This window comes from Impatiens glandulifera, chromosome 1 (assembly GCF_907164915.1).
Source record: "Impatiens glandulifera chromosome 1, dImpGla2.1, whole genome shotgun sequence".
Taxonomy (NCBI): Eukaryota; Viridiplantae; Streptophyta; class Magnoliopsida; order Ericales; family Balsaminaceae; genus Impatiens; species Impatiens glandulifera.
This window is the reverse complement of record NC_061862.1, coordinates 60879650-60894608: the sequence shown is the minus strand read 5'-3', so window position 1 is coordinate 60894608 and position 14959 is coordinate 60879650. Positions and strand designations below refer to the sequence as shown.

The 14959-nt window shown below is 30.9% G+C and overlaps 1 protein-coding gene across 1 annotated transcript; it reads left to right on the top strand.

The window, feature by feature from the left end:
• Positions 1-5709: 5709 nt before the first annotated feature.
• On the top strand, positions 5710-8548 carry LOC124916213 (probable WRKY transcription factor 26). Its single transcript, XM_047456947.1, has 4 exons — positions 5710-6074; positions 6152-6765; positions 6842-7000; positions 7876-8548. The coding sequence occupies exons 1-4, from the start codon at positions 5754-5756 to the stop codon at positions 8249-8251; spliced, it is 1470 nt and encodes a 489-aa protein (XP_047312903.1). The 5' UTR covers positions 5710-5753; the 3' UTR covers positions 8252-8548.
• The last annotated feature ends 6411 nt before the right edge of the window (positions 8549-14959 follow it).

Sequence of the window (14959 nt, the reverse complement as noted above, 5' to 3'; positions counted from 1 at the left end):
AAAAATATAGGTCTCTAGCATAGGTCTTTTGAATTAGCCCGTACATGTTTTAAATCGATCCACTCGCGGATGTATCGATTTAATTGACTTTAGAGTTGCCACTTTAGTTTTCATCTCAAAGAAATTAAAGAAAAGAAAATTAGAGATTTATTTTAAAGTCCGGCGTTTTGTTACGTATTAAGAAAGGGCCTACAACATTATGTCATATACGCATGTCTTCACAAACAATCTCTACTCCTATGTAATTGTCTAGTTAATGTTTGAAGGATTGTTATGCTTTCGTTATGAGTTCAGAACTCTTTTGCTTGTGTGAGAAAATCTTAATCATTTTTACAAAGGGGTTAATCATATTCACGAGGCATTGACGAGGCTAAAGCAATGAAGAGCATGTGGTACGATTCCCGAAAAAAATGATCACGATTGGAGAAGATGAGGATTTAGAGATTAAAAGTGTATTCCTTTGAAATGAAGAAGGAATAATAAATTAATTAAAAAAAATTAGTGTTTTCCTTTCGAAATTTTCGGAGTTAAGAAAACTCCGAATACAACACATTAAAACGAGTCATTTTTTAAAAATAATTCCCAAAATTCTCAAATCTTCACATGATGGTCAAAAATATTTTTAGAAGCTCATATGAATCGAGTTTAGAATTTTCGGAGTTACTGAAGTCTAGATATGACACTACGAAGATAGACATTTTTTTAAACGGATCCTAAAAATTCAGAAAATTTTTATAGACATTTAAATTATTTTTAAGAATTTATATTTTTAATTTAATGATGTTTGAACTCATAAAATTTAAGTATAATTTTTTAAAGTTTCAGATTTTTGCCTAAAGGGCCTAAAAAAATATTTTTGAATTTTTGGAAATATTTTTGAATTTAAAAAAATGTTTGGGCATTTGAATCGTCCTTTTAAAAGTTTGAAATCAAAATTAAATAAATATACGTTTGAAGGGTCCAATTAAAAAAATAGAAAGAAACTAAGGACCACTTTAATTTCAAATTAATTAATTCAAAATTAAAGTGTTTAGATTATTTTAAAATAATAAAATTCCCGAGGGCCTCTTTGAATCTATTAGAATAGTTAGGGAAATCAAAAATAAGAAAAAGGAAAGACATTTTCCTCTCCTTCTTCAATCGTCGTCGTGGTCGTACGTTCTCAGAAAGAGTTAATCGATCAGCAAGACGAATGGCTTCTTTGTATCCTGGAACTTCTTTCCAACGCATATAACCAAAACTAAAAAAATCTTTTGGAGATCGACTAAGAGGTAGAAAGAAAATGATCTTATCCTACATCTCGACTAAGCCTAACCGTATCGTCAAGCAATTTTCAAAAAATAAAATAAGCGATTTATGAATCAAGTAAACTACATCTCAACTATATATCAACGATTAACTGACATCAGTGTACAGAAGAACCGATGCCTCAAGTAGATAATGAAGAGACGAAATCAAACGGATGTACCTGAACTATGAAGAACGAAAGACCAAACAAAAAATCGGAGCTCGTTGGAAGGAACGCGATCTTCGACGGAACGTCCTTGCCTGTTGTTCTTGTTTTGGTTCTTCTTCAACTCTAGCCTTCACGCCTACAGGTAAATTTCTGTCTCTAACTCCTTTTCTACACCGAAACAAGAATCTCTCGCACTGTCTTGTCCTTGCCCACGCCACAGATCGAGGAAGTCCTTTTGTTGAATGTAATCTTCTCCCCCTTGACTCTGACGGAACGACCTCTCTTGACGAACTGAAGAACGGCATTCGAAACCGCTCTCTCCAACTTCTCGCCTAACTAAACTCCCCAATCTGTAACTGAAGAACCCCCTTTGAACTGAAGAACAGATACCTTTTATATTTAATAAGAAAGGTATGGTATATAAAAAAAAAAATGAGATTCTTTCTTTTCTCTTTTTCTTGTTTGAACCTCATTTCCTTTGTTCCCACTTAGCAGCCTCCTTTTAAACGAGTTGATCCAGACGAGTTTTTAGCCCAATGAGTCCGAAATTTTATGATAAACTCACAACCCAACGAACTTGAACCCCTTTTTTGAATCAGCTCAAATGATGCCCCTATTTCAAGTTATGCTCTTTCAAAGTTCACTTTTTATTTAGCCTTCATCATCCTCGCGATTTTTACACTCGAGACTTCAAATATACACAACTTTTGACTCGAAGCTCCTCACGGGATGAGAGAGGAGGCATTGGAAAGGCCTGAGTCTTGCCTACAACTCTCACGTTTTGAGTTTCAGCAATTAGAGTCTGTGTGGACCAGGAAAACGACTGTACAAAGACGGATCACCATATGCACCAATCTTATTACGGACGACCTAGAGTGAGTTACTCAACGAACTAGTATGCCTACTTGGTACCATTGGAAATCTGACTCAAAATGATTTCCAATGATAGCTCATTCACCCAAACTGTCCTAGAGAATAAAAGATATTAATTTTTAAAGTATAGTCTGCCTTAAGTTGGCCCCTAGGACTCAAATATGGAGCACGTGCTCACTTGCATCGGCTTGGAAGGTACTCTAAACGTCGAATCTTGGTTCGGGACTGGCTCCAATCGAATGATGCATGAATTATCTTTCTATTTCAAGTTGAATCACTCAAATCAACCAACTACAATTCAAGTTATGAATTTTGAGTGGAGAGGTGTCCAGATTGATCTTCATTTAAATACATTTCATTCACGTCAATATTTAGTCTAGCTAGGAGAGCCAAACTTGAAATAGAACTGAAATAGTCATTGTAAAGGACTCGTCCCCCTTTCCATAACACCCAAAATGATCTAATCCAGTCGAGTATTGAAACTAGGGAGAATTTTTTAAGTTTCTAATGCATTCCAAGCTTAATGAAACTCCAAAGGTTCAAGTTCTATCTTCTTTGAATAAGTCTTTTTAATAATCCACCCATTTTACAAAATTCAAATATCAAATGGGCGGTCAAATCCCTCCTCCAGTTGGTTCACCCGCGTTTGACTCTCCTTTGACCCGAGTTGACTCGTCGGTTTGACTCACACTTTCGATTTCTCATCCTTTTGAGTGTCTTCTGCACACAATTACAAACAACAATATTATACTCAAAATTCATGATTTTTCAAAACGTAAGACATAAACGTGTCACGAGATCCCAAAACTGAGTCGTTATAAAAATGGCAGTTTAACCCATAAACGGGCTCTAAAATGATATTTCAGTACATTTTCTTCAACAACAATATTATACTCAAAGTTCACGGTTTTTCGTAACGGCCATTTTGAAGGTATGAGGGAACTCATGACTTGAACATTTTTTGAATTTATCGCTTGAATCATTGTTTTTCAGGCTTTTCTAAGTTTGTTTTCAAAAGACTTTTTTATGTTTTTTTGTTTTCTCGATCCAATAGACAAGCATGAGCATTATATTAGATCGGGTTTTTTATTGGATATCTAGAGTGTAGAAATTGGGTGTCTACAATAATTTTTGAGATTTTTTATTTAACCAAAGTGAATATGTAAGGTCACGAGATTAGATATTTATTGGGATATGTGAGAAAATTAGTTGTTTTACTGAAATGAATAAAATGTGGAATGAAGTGTTTTATTTTTTATTTTAATATATAATTCGTGATTTATTAAAAAATGTAAATATTGAATACATATTTTTATAAATTTTTTATTAAATTTATTTTGTTTATATTTTTATCTGTGTGCATCGCACGATATCTTCATAGTTTGTGATAGAAATAGGATATGATTGGAATGTCTTGAGGAGGTGATTTAGGTCTTGTTCGATTATTGTTGTTTTAATAATCATAACCAAAAAACATCACCTCTCCATCCCCTCATTCACATCATTAAATTCATTAAATAAAATAATAAAATACACTATATTTTAAATTATTATTTTATTATTATATATTAATATTTTAATTTTTTTTTTACTTAAATTAATCATTAAATTCTCAAAATCATAACTCATCATTATTTAATAATAAGGTTTGTTTAATAACTTTAATCCGACTAACCCATAATGAAACTAGACTTCCTCTCCCATGTGTATTTTAAATAATTTATAGATTATTTTAAAGAATTATGATAAATTAATTATTGAGAGAGGGATATGAATATATAAGGATAAAAAGTTATAATAAAAAATATTTTAATATTTATCTATTTATATATATATATATATAATAATGCTTAATTTTTAAAGTGTCCGGATTGTCAGGTCGAGAGCTGTGGTTAATTTGGATATATATATATATAAAAGTAAATGGATACTTGGGTCGGATTGTGGGTTGACCCGTCCAAAAACTTAAAACGATTAAAAATAAAATAAAAAATGTTATAGGTATGGTTCGAATTTGCAACCTAACAAAATAAGTACAACCCTTTGATCAATTAAGCTAATAATAATTTATATTTTAAATTCAACACCAAATTTGATGAATGCGGTGGTTCATCAATAGTTTTTAATCGGTCATAATTCTCTTTTGACTCTATGTTATAGATTTCACCATTATTATTGAGCAATAATTTATAGAGATATGGGACATAATTCATATTGATATACTAAGTCTCGTCTGGGCTGTTTTAATGGTAGTCTTTACATTTTCCTTTTTACTCGTAGTATGGGGAAGAAGTGAACTCTAGAGGTCAAACTAATTGAGTTAAAGATTCAAATTGTATCAATTCTTTTAGAGATCGTTTTGCAATGTGAGAGTAAATGGATACTTAAGTCGGATTGTGAGTTGACTCGCTCATAAACTTAAAACGGTTAAAATAAAATTAAAAATGCTATCACATTTTTACCGTAATAATTTTTTTAAGATTTTTTTTATATTATTATTCGTGCAAATGCAAATGCATATGTTATTTTATTAATAGATTGATGTGATTAATGAGATATTTAATTATGTCAAAATTATTTAAAATAATTTAATCCAACCATGCTAAGTATTTCTCAAATTCAACTAATCTATTTGGATTGGTTAAACAATGTAATCTTAAATATTTATCTACAATATAATCTTATAAATGAATTTAGAAAATACAATAAAAAAAAAAATCACCCAAATATGTGTTAAACACACTTTTAAAAACAATTTCACTTTTTTTATAAAGCTTATTATAAATAGTTGTTTCATAAAAGGTAACAACTGAATCCACCTAACAATTATTTCACTATAATCTCAACTTATAACTTATAGGAACAATGATTAATCACAGTAGTTCAATAATGTGTTGTTTCATTAAACTTATAATTATGAACTATTTAAATATAAATATTATGTAATACAATAAGTGATCAATTTATAATCGCTACATATATATATATATATATATACATATATATATATATATATATATATACATATATATATATATATATATACATATATATATATATATATACATATATATATATATATGTAAAGTATTATGAATTTGATAAACATGATCCGATCATAAATCACTAATTTCATTAATCCATTGAATCTTGAAATTCACAATTAAATAGTGACAATTCTATATATTTTCAATTTTAAATGAAATCATTTAATTTAACCTAACAAACTTAGGCCTATGAATGGTGACATATACATTAGAAGATTCCAATGTGAATACAGACTTGCTATGGTCTTCTCAAGTAACGTGCTAACTAAAAATAATATAGAAAATAAAAATGATATATATATAGTTTAAAAAAACAAATATTAAAGATCAATTCACTCTATCAAAATCCCTAAAGCTATCTCTCTCTCTCCTCATTCATGGCCACCTCTTCAGCAGGAAGCTTAGAAAACTCTTCTACCTCATCTTTTTCTTTCATGTATTCTCCGACAACAACCTCGTCTTTCTCCGACCTCCTCTCCGTCGACCTATACCCACCTGTAACCGCCGCCGATTCACTCCACGGCGGCGGCCTCTCCGATCGAATCTCTCACCGGCGAGGTTTCGGTATGCCTAAATTCAAGTCTATTCAACCTCTCCATCTCCCTCTATCTCCTTCTTCCTTCTTCTCCATCCCTGCCGGACTCACCGCCGCCGATCTGCTTGAATCGCCTGTTCTTCTTCTTCAGACTGATTCCAACGTTAGTAACTAACAACAACAATTCATTTCCAATCATTTTCTTTCTTATACCAATAATAATTGATTTGTATTTTTCAGGTTTTACCATCTCCTACTACAGGGACTTTTCCCATTCATTCCGATGATAATCAACGATTTGGGATCAAGCAAGAATATGGGAATTTCTCTTTTCAGACTCATCCCACTTCAGTAGTATGTGATCTTCAGCAGGAACAGGAACAGGGGAAACAGAGCAATTCCGATCATAGGAATCTGAAATCAAACAGGAAATCAGAGGATGGGTACAACTGGAGAAAATACGGGCAGAAGCAAGTGAAAGCTAGTGAAAATCCCAGAAGCTATTACAAGTGCACATACCCAAATTGCCCAACTAAGAAGAAAGTTGAGAAATCTATTGAAGGGGTTATTACAGAGATTGTTTACAAAGGAACTCATAATCATCCAAAGCCTCATAACACCCGTAAATCATCTTCATCATCTTCATCGTACTCTCTTTCATATAATCCACCGGTCATTAATGAAGTCTCCGAACAGTCGTACGTCACCTCCCTAGGTGGTAACGGACAAATGGAATCTGTTGGGACGCCGGAAAACTCGTCGGTTTCGGTTGGGAATGATGATTTTGAAAACCAGAGTTGTCAAGGGAGGAGTAGATCGGTTGTGGACGAAGAAGAGCCCGATGCGAAGAGATGGTAAGTTTTTTTTTTTTTTTTTATTAAAGTGTTGATTGTGTAAGTTTTAGGGTTTAATCTGAAAGGGGATTGTTAGGAAAATGGAGGGAGAAAATGAAGGCGGCGCCGCCGGAAACAGAGCCGTGAGAGAACCAAGAGTGGTGGTTCAGACAACCAGTGATATTGATATCCTTGTTGATGGTTATAGATGGAGAAAATATGGCCAGAAGGTTGTTAAAGGAAACCCAAATCCAAGGTAAGACAACTTCATTTTTACATTATTTTTAGGGTTTTTTTTTTATTTTTAAAATTTTTAAAATATATATTTTAATAATTCATTCTAAAAAATCATAAATAACCCATATTTTTATTAAGCAAGATTTTTCACATAAAAATTCCAAAAAAACTAAGATAAAAAAAGCTCCTAATAATAACTATTTCTTGATTGTGTGATTATTTGCTTTCTTTTCTAAATTATTTCATGTAAAAAGTGGTGTAAGGTGATTATTTCATGTATGTATATATATATAAAGTATAATTTTTTAGTTGATATTCTATAGTAATAATCTTTAATCATTCATATCCATCAAACACTTTTGGTCTTTTTGGATTATGCTACCATTCGCAATCTAAATATTACAATCACAATTAATTTAATTTAAAGAGTGAAAATAAGTTATGATTCTTGCATTTTGCATGAAAAAGTTATGATTCATTTTTGGAATTTTTCTTTCATATTTCAATTTTTGGAAATTTTACCTTAGCCTAAATATATTTTCTTCTTTTAAGTTAGTGTATTTTGGACTAAACACTTTTTTTTTCTTCTTATTTTGAACTTGAGAAATGTCTAGATGAATGTGCCAAACTTTTAGACTATGGTTAAGAATTTCTTTTTGGATTACATTTTGAGCTAAACCTATATTTTTCTTACTTTTCTTTTTGGGGTGGGGACATGGTGACAACTCTATACCAAAAAGTTAGTACTTTTGAACTATTATCTAGATTACAACCCATTAGCAATAAAATGTGATATCACCCACAAAAATAAAAATTAAATGTATGTTTGTGATATCCACAAATAAAAAATTGAAAATGTGAGTTGTTTTTATTCTTCTCTCTTTTGTGTTGTAGGAGTTACTATAAGTGTACAAGCACAAATTGTAAGGTAAGGAAACATGTGGAGAGGGCGTCTCATAATCATAGAGAAGTTATCACAACCTACGAAGGTAAACACAATCACGATGTCCCGGCCGAAAGGGGACGTGGCAGCCATATGATCAACATGCCCTTACAAACCAGCCAACCAAATCCTTCTTCCAATCTCATCATGGACATTACTAGGCCTTCACCAATGCAAAATCCCATAAGGAACTCGAGGCTCGAAATGTTGGAGGGACCCTTAGGAGGGTTCGGTTACAGGTCTTTGTCATCCGACAACAACAATGTTTTCACAGTGGCTAAGGATGAGACAAGAGACGACATGTTTTTTGAGTCACTTCTCTGCTGAAGGGATTGAAATACTTTTAAAAGGTTACTTATAGTTATATATATGCATGCATGTTCTTTTGATTAATAAAGTTGTTTTATTTGTTCATTTAGATCACTTCATTATACCACACAAATATGTTTCCTTTTGTATTTATTTTTTTGAGGCTCGACCTTCATCAGGGTGGCCTCTGGATATAACCCGTAGATATGTGATTTGTTTCTTATGGGATTTTTTTGTTGTTTTTCCCTTTTTAGGGTTTTTACCAAAAGATTATGTATTATAACTTTATATAATGGATTGGGTCTTGTCTATTTTTCTTTTGTCTCAAGTCTTATCTTATTTGTTAGCAAGAAAAAAAAAAGCATATATATCTTATTTTACCTTTGTCTGTTAATCATTACTTATTTTTTAAGGTTAATATGAAATTCTTATGTTTAAAGAACAAATGAGCGAGCAAAATTTGAATATCGTTATTACCGATTTCACTTAAGTTCAATAGAATTAATATTGTTTGACAAATTTATATATGTAAATAGAATTTACAACTTAATAAACAAATTTAACACGTTCGTCTAACTTTCTAAAATAATTTGACATTTCTCCTAAATATATTTAATAAAATGAGTGATCCATCCAATATTTGTAAGATAAATTAAAACCAATTACAAATCAAATTCAATTTGACCAATATAAAATAAAGAGACTGGAAACTACATAATAATAATAATAATAATAATAATAATAATAATAATAATAATAATAATAAAGTAAATTATTATCTGTCAGTGGATTTATGTTTTGTTAGTATTATTATACATGTAATTTTTTATTATATTTTAAATTATAATTTATTACTTGTTAACAAGCTAACACTATCCCTACCTATCACTTATATATTCTAGCCATAACATTTTATTTAAAGACAATATTCTTAGAGAAATTTGAACCTTTTATATAATTATATATAAAATTTAATTAAGGTTTGAATGTTCTGTTTTACATTACTTTATTGATCTTATTAGGTGTGTTTTTCTTTCTACATTTGATTATGTTTATTTGGTAAGTATTATTTTTTCAACCCTTTATCCAATTATTATAGATAAAATTATTAAAAAATAAGATGGGGAGAGTGATGTGAAAAAGAAAACAATAATTAAATTTGAATATAGAAAAGTTTGAATGGGTCATAAAGATTTATGGCTTGTTGAGCACGTTGGTCAACGTCAACTATTAATTAAAGTTTTCCAATTTATTATTATTATTATTATTATTATTATTATTATATTTATATATAATAGCGTGTTGAAATACAACACGGAACAAAGAAATCCAGCCCCATTAAAGACAAGCTGGCATGGGCCTTATTATTTGAAGTTACTATTTCGCCCCTCCACCCACCGCCTTTTGTATTTAAAACACGTGAATATTCCAAAGGGTAATTCCGTACTACTAACTGGAACTATCAAGTTATAATCAGCTATTTTCTTTTACGTATAATACACGACGACTTATAAGGGTGTGTGGTCCCTTCTCCCCGCTGCTTCACCACCACCACCAATCCATCCATGATTATTCTTTATTTTATTTTGTATCATTTATATTTTTTCACATCATTTAATAACTGATTTTAAAATAATTCATAACTGTTTATAATAACAACTAACTAATAATAATAATATATATATATATATATATATTACATTCTACTCCCAAATAGTCCATTATAATTTTTCTAACTTTCATTTATTATGTTATCTTTATTTTAAATTTATAATAAATAATATAATGTATAATTAAGATAAAAAAAAAACAAGACAACCAAACTCATTCATGATAGAATTCATAACTCTAACTAACAAAATATCTATTAAAATAAAAAAAAAGTGCAAGACAAAATATCTATTAACATAAAAAAGTGCAAGACAAATTAGAAGTGGTTATAAATAAAAACTTGGGCCTTATCCAGTTGGTGTTCCAAATAATATTGAGAAGGAAAAAATAAGAAAAAAAAATGATGATTTACGATAATTTTGAGAAGGTAAATATATATAAATATATATATATATATAAATATATATATATAAATATATATATATATATTTATTGTTAAAAAGATTTCAAATGTATTAATATATATAAATAAATACTAATTTAAAATATAGAGTAATTTAATATCTTAGTTAATGAATTTATTAATTTGATGGATGAGAGGAAGAGTGGAGTGATGTTTAATTTTTTTTGGAGTCATTACCAGTAAAAAATATCATATACCGTTCAGTATTAACCTCCTTACCAATCGGTATAAGCCAATACCGACTGGATATAGACCAGATGCTCTCAATCGGCAGAAACCTTCTCGATGTTACCTTATTAGGTAACACCGATTGGTAGATGACCAATCGATATAAGTCTATATCGACAATTCTCCAACAGCCAATAGCAATTGGTTAACAAACCAATCGTTATAGGCTTATGGGTAAGTAAACTAATCGGTACATGCTAATATAATTAAAACTATTTAATTTAATAATATTACAATACCTAATATAAAACCGAAAATTAAACCATGACCATAATTAAATCATAATTATCAAACTATGAATTGAACCAAAATCATAACCAATTTTATTAAACAAACACACAATCAAAGTATTACACCAACGTGAACCAAAATCATAACAAAAGAAGTTCTTAACACAAACACATAATCAAAGTAAAGTACTACACCAACATTTGAAATCGAACCAAAATCATAACAAAAATTCTTACTTAATTCGCGTCTTCCCAAGAATCATCGTCGCCTTGTTGTTGGGGTTGCACGGGTGGAATTGTTGTGGATGACCCTTGATCCGATGATTGACCGCCAATATTAGTAAATTGGGCAAAGAATGTAGGATCTATTGATCCACCGCCAAACATAAACTATGCCATAAGACGCATCATCCCAACTCTCTCCATCCTCATCATCTCTTCCATTTTAGCCTTCAACATGTTTTCCATCTGGGCCCTCTCGGCCTTCACTACGTCCTTTTAAGCCCTCATTGAATCTTCCATATCATCGAGTCTTCTTTCTATTATCACAATATCTCGACGTAGTTGATTTTTAGACGGTGATGACCATCGAACTTGGGAAGCTAAAACTGATCTCATCCCTATCATTTTTCCCTTATCTTGAGGGCCAAAAACTCTTTCAATCAAATCGACATAAAAAATGTCGGGACATTCAGCTTGCAAATGTCTTAATTCATCATACAACCAAATATGTTAATAGCAATAATAGATAAACTGTAAATTAAACATATTTTATACTTACCACTTTCTCAAGTATGTACGGATCAACAGTTTTATCTTTTTTAGTGTTAGTCGCCAAAAAGAAATCTTCATAGGTTGGAATTGATCATTCTTGCACTTCTTGAGATTGTAAGTTAAATTTTAATTCATTTAAAAACAAGGTTAGAAAATAAGTCTTACCATTTCTCGCTGCAGTTGTGTAAATGATTTGTTACCAAACCGATGTGCATATTTTGATTTTTTTTGTTTTCTATGCTAGTAGTGTTTTGTTTATGCAATTAATATATATAATGTTATATTTAAAATGTTATATTAAGTACAAAATTTGAAAGAAGAAACCTGAAATTTATCGGTAAAGTAATGGTTTTCAAGTAGTCATTCCCAATCTTGTTGGGTCATTTCATCAGGCTTATCTGCCCTAATTGCTTACACATTTTCTTCGTGCTTCCTTATCTTATTAGCATTTATGTCATACCTTCAATCCTCCTACCTCGTCTTAATGTGTCTCAAGACGTTGACTCGATAACTCTCAATATCATTTGAATCAAATTTATCTTCAAATAAATGATTTATAAGAAATAAATGATTAATTTTAAATGAAAATGTATTAAAAACGATTAACTTACAATAACGGACTGCCATAGAGTATTTAAGGCGGTGGGGGTGAGGTGGTGCCAATGGACTATGCAATGTGGAATAACATTATTCTCTCGAACAATGGTCCCCAAATACCGACTCCACATGCCCCTATTTTTGCAGCACGACTTTCTATCAATTAGGTCGAATGTGACCCGCATCTTTTCTCCATTAGCCGTCAATTTGGCCAATTCAAAGTTCTTGTTGCTACCTCACCTTCTCTGGGAGCTGAAAGACTCTGTATTTGTGCCTTCGTCAATCGATGGTGTGGGCTCATCAAGATTTTGCACATCCTCATTAGTGGATGTTCGTGTGGGCTCAACAAGATTTTGTACATCCTCATGGAGATCCTCCACTAGAGTATGCGTTGAAGAGTTAATCGAATTTCTTTTTTTTCTTTATAAGGAAATTGAGTTGTGACTGCAAAAATCCTAGCTGAAAGCTCTCTGGAGGTGCCATTTATACCTGAAAGAAATATTTAAACATCAACATCTAAATAATAGTGAACTATCAATCTATACATCAATCCTATAATTGTGTCATCATGTTTCCCCGTGACAATTCCAAAAAGTATAGCTCTTCCTTATTCCATACAAGATCAAATGTTTCTTTACGCCTTGTTTGTCTAAATATTTTCTATTACCACATTTATCGCATGGACATGCAATGTTGGTAATTCGGCCAAAACTCACACCAAAACTAAGAAAATAATCGACGCCTTGAATGTATTCCGAAAGATGTTGATCTTTTTCTATATACATCATCCATTTTATTAGTGATATCCATATCTAAACCTAAATTAATGTCAAAACCTAAATCAATATCTATCAAAAAGACATATCTATCAAAAATCATATCATAACCTAAATCAATGTCAAAACCTAAATCAATATCTATCAAAAATGCATGTCTATCAAAAAGTCATATCTATCAAAAAGTCATATCATAACCCAAATCAATGTCAAACCTAAATCAATATCTATCAAAAAGGTATATCTATCAAAAAGTCATATCATAACTTAAATCAATGTCAAAACTTAAATCAATATCATAACCTAACTCAAATATCATAACATAAATCAAATATCAAATCACATAATCTTTTAGCACATACCTAGATTCAAGAAAAAAAACTCTGGTCTCAAATGAAGAATAAGAACTTAGGTCGTGCGAGAAAGAAGATGTCTTCAATAACTCCTCGATTTATCGCTTAACTGAATGAAAAAACTAAATCATCTACTAATAAAATTGAAGCTCAATTTGACTAGGTTTTGTACAATTCAATTAACATCATCATGTTGAACCCAATAAGTAATTAAATTGGCAAAATTGAAGCTCATTTTACGAAGAGAAAAGAAGTATGCACATAACTTAATCATAGTCTAGTTTAATTAAAATTATTTCATATCAAAACCTAATTCCTATCAAAACCTAAAAGCATATCATAGCAGGGTGTTTGAAACCTAGCATTACAAAGTCCATATCATAATCTAAATCATAAATAAAACTTCCTTTTGTCAAGGTGAGGCTCTTAATCATTTCAAATACCCCAAATCATGAAACTACTTCAATTCAACTCAAAAGCCATCATGCTTAAACCATTAAAACACGCATTTAATTCATGTTTAAAGCTATAGACATTCAACAAAATGTATTTAACCAATCACCTTGTGAGCATGATTTAATTTAGAGTAATTATTTAATCAAACACCTTGTGAGCATGATTTCAAATGACACTAAATTCAACCATTGCAGCGAAGAAGACTTACTTGGAGACTTGAGGCGAAGATGTGTAGGAGATGGCGGAGAGAGACGTTCCACATTAAAAACCTAAACGAAGATCAATGTGCAAAATATGAATCTTGGACGTATCTTCTATCTAGTTATAATTATAAGTTATATTCTAAAGAATGAGGAAGTTCTTATCAAAAGCTCTTGGAAGGATCTTGGACGGATTTGGACGAATCTTACCAGAACTCGAATTAGGGACATCAACGCGCAGGAAAGGAAGAAAGGGAAAGAGATCTTGATAAATCGGTAGTAGGGGAGGCTCTCGGGTTAATTTGTATTTTTATAGAAAATAATGATTGGTATATGTACTAATCGGTAATATAACTTAAGGTATCACCGATTGGTTACATATCCAATCGTTATTAAGGGGGTTTCACCGATTAGTTACTATACCAATCGGTACTAATTCTTCCAAAATGGCAAAACTTGGTGTCTTTTCGCGGTTTTTTAATGGGGTATACCGATTGGTTTTGTAACCAATCGATGTTATATGTGGTATAATAGCGATTGGTTTAAAGACCAATCACTATTAGCAAGGTAATAGAGATTTGTTTTCAAGCCAATCAGTATTAACTTGATAATAACGATTGGTCTTTACTCCTATCGGTGGTAATGCTTACTATTACCACTTTTTTACTAGTGTATTAGAATAATTCAAAAACGAACAAGCCTTTGAGTTTGAACATGAAATATTGTAAGGAGATTGTATTATATTTGTTGAGGGAGAAATGTAAGAGGTTTCTTCACTTGAAAACTAAACAATGCGCAAACCAATCAAACTTGTGGATAACGTTTGACACACAATCTCTTCAAAAGGTAATATTTTAAAAATAAAATAAGTGAACCAATAAAGAAATAGTAATAAAATAACACAAAAATTTTATAGTGGTTCAACAAAATATCTACTTCTATTTGTCAAGACAGAGCAAGGCTATTCACTATGATCAAATGGTAAAGTTACAAGAAGATACACGAAGATTTAGAAGAAAGACTCATAACTGAAAAACT